The 6,561-nt window shown below is 60.2% G+C and overlaps 1 protein-coding gene across 1 annotated transcript; it reads left to right on the top strand.

Annotated features, from left to right (window-relative positions):
- The first annotated feature begins 75 nt into the window (after positions 1 to 75).
- On the top strand, positions 76 to 6,010 carry CTSH (cathepsin H). The gene is made up of 12 exons (XM_030457119.1): positions 76 to 336; positions 485 to 516; positions 609 to 714; positions 816 to 886; positions 1,217 to 1,321; positions 1,562 to 1,648; positions 2,183 to 2,238; positions 3,308 to 3,389; positions 3,475 to 3,543; positions 4,214 to 4,320; positions 5,501 to 5,626; positions 5,760 to 6,010. Exons 1-12 carry the CDS (start codon positions 264 to 266, stop codon positions 5,833 to 5,835), a joined length of 990 nt encoding a protein of 329 aa, XP_030312979.1. The 5' UTR covers positions 76 to 263; the 3' UTR covers positions 5,836 to 6,010.
- The last annotated feature ends 551 nt before the right edge of the window (positions 6,011 to 6,561 follow it).

The following is a 6,561-nucleotide window of genomic DNA, read 5'->3' as shown; positions in this document are numbered from 1 at the left end:
GAACCGGACCCGCACGCAGGCCACGCCCCCGCTCCTGACCACGCCCCCTCCCCACGTGCCCCGTAGCCACGCCCCCCGATCCATGGCCACGCCCCTGCGGCGGGTACCCGGTCCGGTTCGGCTCCGCTCGCCCCTGTTCGGCCCAGTCTGGCTCGGTTCGGCCCCAGTCGCCCCAGTTCGCATCATTCCGGATCCATTCAGCCGGGCTCGGGCCCGCTTGGCTCGGTTCGGTTCCGTTGGTCCCGACTTGGCTCGGTTCGGCCATGTCTTGGGCCGCGCTGCTGGCCGTGTCCGCGCTCCTGGCTCCCGCCGCCGCCTGGGCTCCCTCCGCCGAAGGTAAAGGGGCACCGGGAGGGCAAGGGGTGGTTCGGCACGGCCCGGTTTGGCTCTGCCGGCCCGGCTCGGCCCGGTGTGAGCCCTCCCCGAGCCGGGGCAGCCGAACCGGGGCGATGGAGACACTGACGCCCCGCACTCTCCCCCGCAGAGGAGCTGCAGTTCAAGACCTGGATGCTGCAGGTAAAGCCCCGGGGTGGGAAGGGTCCGGTCCGGTCCGGTCCGGGCTCGGGGCCCCCTCGGGAGGGGCGGGACTGAGCGGCCCTGTCCCGCAGAACCAGCGGCAGTACGACCCGGCTGAGTACCCGCGGCGGCTCCGCATCTTCCTGAGCAACAAGCGGCGGATCGAGGAGCACAACGCCGGGAACCGCAGCTTCCAGAGTAGGAGCCGCATCCCCAGCCCCGGCCCGCTCCCCCCCGGACTAACGAGCCCCGGTGAGCGGGCTGAGCCCTCCCCTTCTCCCCTCTCCTCCTCCTTCCAGTGGGCCTGAACCAGTTTTCGGATCTGACCTTCGCAGAGTTTAAAAAATTGTACCTGTGGAGAGAGCCCCAGGTGAGTGAGGGGGAGCAGGGAGGGTCCCAGGGGGGCTGTGGGGGCACCTGTTGCTGTGCTGCCCCAGATCCCCCTTTGCTGAGCCTGTCCCAGCAGAGCCGGGTGACAGCCAGGTCACCCCCTGCCCTCCCAGAGCTGTCCCCTCTGCCCGGGGGGTTGGAGCTCCCCAGCAAGGGGTTTGGGCTAGCAGTGTCCTTCCAGGGCTGGCCCAGGGCTCCCTGGCTGCGGTGGCTGGTCCGGGGGTGCAGTCAGTGGTCCCTCCGTGGCAGGGAGGGTGGGTGCCCGTGGGCCACTGTCCCCTGGCACCGTGATTTGCCTCTCCCCTGGCAGAACTGCTCAGCCACCAAGGGGAATTTCCTGCGCAGCTCCGGGCACCGTCCCGGCTCCATCGACTGGAGGAAGAAGGGAAATTTTGTGACACCTGTGAAAAACCAGGTGAGCAGCGTGTGTGTCGTGGGCTGGGAGAGGGGTAACTGCCCCCTGCGGGGCTGTGTCTGCCTGCGGGGAAGCAGCCTGCCCCGGGAGCCCCTCTGGGGCTGGGCCTGGGGGTCCCTGGCAGGGGCTGCTGGCAGGGAGTGGGAGCTCTGTGCTCCTGGTGTGCCCTTCTGCCCTTCCTGGTGTTTTGGGCTCCCTGCAGCACATTATGGAGCAGTTCCTCTCTGGTTCCTAACGCAGGGCCCCTGTGGGAGCTGCTGGACCTTTTCCACCACAGGGTGTTTGGAGTCTGCCATTGCCATTGCAACAGGGAAGCTCTTCTCTCTGGTAAGGGATTGTCCTTCCCTGTGCCCTGCCAGCCATCACCATCCCCTTCCAGGGCTGGAGTGTCCCAGTGCCAGGGCTGGGAGCAGGACAGGAGCAGAGGGGTGGGGGCTGCAGAGGGCTTCCTGCTGCTGGGAGCAGGCAGGGTTAACCAGAGCTGTGTGTGGTGCTGCCAGCTGGCAGAGCTCCTGCCTGCAAAACATTGTGCTGCAAGCGGTGTGTCAAGAGACTCTATTTTTAAAGTCCCAGAGGATTTATCTTCTTGAAGAAGTAGGGAGGTGGTGGCCACTTCCATGACTTATGGGAATAGCTGAGGGTTGGCTCTCAGTGTCAGAAACAAACCTGACCTTTGGAAGAGATCTCAGCCACTGCTCCTGGGCTGGCATCTTCCTGGGGACGTGGAGCTGCTCAGCTGCTGCTGGGGGTGACAGGCCAGCTGCAGGGGTGACACTCAGGCTCTGAGCTGCCTGCCTGCCACAGGGGTTTATTGCCAGTGCAGGTGCTGGAGCTGGACTGACTCAAAACCCTTCTCCCCAGGCAGAACAACAGTTAATTGATTGTGCCCAGGCTTTTAACAACCACGGCTGCAGTGGGTAAGTCACATATAGCAACAAAGAGTCAAAATGAGAGTATCTTATGTTCCATGGTTGACAGCCTTCCTCAAGATCCACTGCTGGGATCCTTCCAGATCTTGGAATGGATTTTGTTTCCCCTTGGCTGGGACATGTCAGGGAATAGAATTTTGCTTTTGGTTTTATTATATTGATTTCCCCCTCCTGAAAGGCTAGAATGTTTCACAGAACCGTCAGCATTTGCTGACCTCTCTGGTTTCTCTTCTTCATTAGTTTTGCTTCTGATATTGGTTGGCACAATGTCTTCTGATCTCACAGCCACGGGTGCTACGTAGCAAGGCCCCAGCATGCTCATGGGAAACAAGGGGAGTTTTATCTGTTGCTCTCCTCATGTGTCACATGCATCTCGTGGTGCCTGAAGGAACCCACAGAAACCTCTGCTTCCCCTTTGGTAAATTCCTACTGGCATTGCTAGACAAGGCAGGAACTTAATCTCTCTGAAATCTTGTTTTCTGTGAGATAAGCAGTCCCTGAGGAGCATTTGGAGAGCTGAGCAAAGCCACTCTTGGTGCTTTCTTTTTTTCTCATCACTCCTTAGTCCTTGTGAGCGTGCCCCGGTCACACTCCCCCTTTTCTCCCTGTGTGATGAGCTCCCTGGGACTGTCTGGGGAAGAACACAGCTGCTGGCTGGAGATGTGTCCTTTGTCCTCTCTGGTGCCCAGGCTGTGCAGAGGTGACAGCAGAACACCTTTCAGTGCAGGGGGGAGGCTGAGCTGGCATGGTTGGTGCTGTGGTGAGGTGGCCACACTCCTGGGTTGGCATTCTGCCCCGGGGATCAGGGACCCCAAGGAGCAGGAGGAAGAGGAGGAGGAGGAGGCTTCCCTGTGCCAGAGAGCATGATGGGCTCAGCCAGGAGATGCTGCAGGACAGGCTGGAGTTTGTGCCTTTAGAGGGACTGGGGTTTGCACTGCCCCTCCCTTTCCCCTGGGAATGGTCTGTAGGATGGTGGGGGGCAGGGGGTGTCTCTGCTCTGCAGAAGCCACAGCATCCCCCTCCCCAGTGACTGCCTCCTGGCTGTGTTGTCTTGCAGGGGACTGCCAAGCCAAGCCTTTGAGTACATCCTGTATAACAAAGGGCTGATGGGGGAGGACAGCTACCCCTACAGGGGCGAGGTACAGGGGCTCAGGGGTGTGGGGCAGGGCAGGGGGGAGCAGGGGCAGAGCAGCTCCTGACACCAGTTCCCTCCTCTCTGCACAGAATGGCACCTGCCAGTTCCAGCCAGGGAAGGCCGTTGCGTTTGTCAAGGATGTTATCAACATCACACAGGTGAGGGTTGTGTTTCTGAGCTGCCCCAAGCTCTGCCCTGCCAGCTGCAGGCTGCTCCCTCTGGTCTCCCTTCTCCTCCTCCTGGTGCCCTTTCCGTGGCTGAAGTGCTGCAGCCAAAATACAGGCACAGAATCACAGAAAGTCAGGGGTTGGAAGGGACCTCAAAAGACCACCTCCAGCAGTCACACAGGGACACATCCAGGTGGGGTTGGAATTTCTCCACACCCTCCCTGGGCCAGGGCTCCCTCATCCTCACAGTGAAAAAGTTTTTTCCTTATGTTTACATGGAAGCTCCTATGCTGCAGCTTGTCCTGTCACTGGACACCCCTGGGAAGAGCCTGACTCTCCTGACTCTCACCCTTCACATGTTTATAAACATTAATGAGATCACCCTCAGGCTCCAACTGCAGAGCCCCAGCTCCCTCAGCCAGGGAGATGTTCCACTCCCTTCTTCATCCCTGTGGCTCTGTGCTGGGCTCTCTCCAGCAGTTCCCTGTCCTTCTGGAACTGAGTGGCCCAGAACTGGACACAATATTCCAGATGTGGCCTCTCTCTGTGGCTGCCCCTCCAGGCTGTACCAGAGCCTTGGTTCTGCTCTCCCAAGGCAAGCAGCAAGCCAGGGACAGCCGTGCAGCCTGCCTGGCCCTGACCCCAGGCTGCTCTTCTGCAGTACGATGAGGATGGCATGGTGGAGGCTGTGGGGAAGCACAACCCTGTGAGCTTTGCGTTTGAGGTGACGAGTGACTTCATGCACTACAGGAGAGGAGTCTACTCCAAGTGAGTACTGTTGGACCTGGGGGCTGGGTGAGGGGAGGTGCAGGGCTGGGATCACTTGCCTCCCTCTTTTTCCCTCTTCTCTGCCCTCCTGCCAGTCCCTCTCTGCAGCTGGACCTGCAAGAAAAGCAGCAGAGATGAAAAATCAGTTTGAGACTGAAGTGACCTAGCAGGAGAAGGACTCGAGTGTTGTGTCAGCTCCACAGCCAAGGCAAAAAGCTGCTTAAAAGGAGGATTATTGGGTTTTGGAAAGCTCACTGTGATGGATTTCCACTAGGCAAGACATGGGGAAAATGCATGTGTGGGGGGAACTAGAAATATAACTGAGTGCTGTGTCCTCAGTCAGGTTGATCTGCAGGGAAGGAGCCTGTCAGGATACTGAGGGTTGGTGTGACCCAACCCAGGGGCAGAGCTGGCACCACCTGGGGTGCTGCTGGCTTTGCAGTTGCAATCCAGACAGCAATCTCCAGTTTCAGCGTGAGGTGTGGACACAGGAGGGTGGTCAGGGCACTTTGTAATAGGATGGGGGTGAAGCTCCCTGGTAGATTTGCAGTCTGAGGCAGACTCACAGTCAGATGCTCCAGCCTGTGCTTCCCAAACCAGCTGTTAACAGAGCTGAGAATAAATCTGTTGTGGGGATTCTCTCTCCTCTGAGCATGTTTAAAGAGGTGCTCTGGAGATGGGAGCTGCTACCTCGTGTCCTCTGCTTTTGCCTGTCAGGCAGCAACTTTCATCAGGTGCAAAGCTGGAATTCCAGGGGGGAAACAGAGGAATGAACATTTACCTGAGGGACTCTCTGTTTGCTGTGCAGGATGCAGAACAGTGCCCCTGAACTTTGGCCAGAGCAAACCACTCCTGGGGTGCACCAAGAGCTCCTGCTTTTCTCTGGGAAAATCCCTCTGCTCAGTGTGTGTCACTGCAGCTCACTGTCCTGTGACAAGGGTAATTCAGGTGCTCAGGGCAAAGTCCACTTAGCCCCTGCCCAGACTTCAGGTCTGGCTGGTAATACCGGTATAAAAATGTGATTAAAAAAGCTTTTTGCTTGGCTTCCCTCCAGCAGCCAGCAGCTCAGAGTGTCCCTGGGTGCTTCTTGCAGCAAGCCAGAACTGCAGCTGATCCCCCAGGAGCCAGAGGCTGGGTTTGCACCCAACAAACCTGCACTGTTTTCCCTTTCCCTTTGCAGCCCCCGGTGTGAGCACACTCCTGACAAGGTGAACCACGCCGTGCTGGCCGTGGGCTACGGGCAGGAGGGTGGAACCCCATACTGGATCGTGAAGAACTCCTGGGGCCACTTCTGGGGCATGCAGGGGTAAGGAGCAGCTCAGTGCAGCTCTGCAGGGCTCTCCAGCTGCAACCCCACTGCTGCTGTTGGGGTGAGCTGGGGACAGGGGATGGGGCAGGGCAGGGAACACCCCCACAGCCGTCTCTGCCTCTTTTTTTAGGTACTTTCTCATTGAACGGGGCAAGAACATGTGTGGTCTTGCAGCCTGTGCCTCTTACCCGGTTCCTCTGGTGTAAGAGGGGAGTGGGGGGTGGGGACACGGGGTGTGGAACGGGAATTGCTGCAGAGCCAGGGGCTGCCGGGCACCGATGTCCAGAGAGGGCGCCGGGAAATGCCGGAGAGCTGAGGCACAGCCTGCAGGCACAGCCCCGCAGCCCCACAGCCCCTGCCTGCAGGCACAGCCCTACAGCCCTGCAGGCACAGCCCCACAGCCCCGCAGCCCTACAGCCCTGCAGCCCCACAGCCCCGCAGCCCTACAGCCCTACAGCCCTGCAGCCCTGCAGCCCCACAGCCCCGCAGCCCCGCAGCCCCACAGCCCCTGCCTGCAGGCACAGCCCTACAGCCCTGCAGGCACAGCCCCACAGCCCCGCAGCCCTACAGCCCTGCAGCCCCACAGCCCCGCAGCCCTACAGCCCTGCAGCCCCACAGCCCCGCAGCCCTACAGCCCTACAGCCCTGCAGCCCTGCAGCCCCACAGCCCCACAGCCCCTGCCTGCAAGCACAGCCCTACAGCCCCACAGCCCCTACAGCCCTACAGCCCTGCAGGCACAGCCCCACAGCCCCTGCAGCCCTACAGCCCCTACAGCCCTGCCACCCTACAGCCTTACAGCCCTGCAGGCACAGCCCTACAGCCCCTACAGCTCTACAGCCCCACAGCCCTGCAGGCACACAGCTCCGGGCAGCAGAGACACCGTGTTCCCGGGCTGACCACCACCTCCTCCAACCCAGCTCCTGTCCAACTCC

This window comes from Calypte anna, chromosome 10 (assembly GCF_003957555.1).
Source record: "Calypte anna isolate BGI_N300 chromosome 10, bCalAnn1_v1.p, whole genome shotgun sequence".
Taxonomy (NCBI): Eukaryota; Metazoa; Chordata; class Aves; order Apodiformes; family Trochilidae; genus Calypte; species Calypte anna.
The sequence above is the reverse complement of the archived record's forward strand: the minus strand, read 5'-3'. Positions and strand labels throughout refer to the sequence as shown.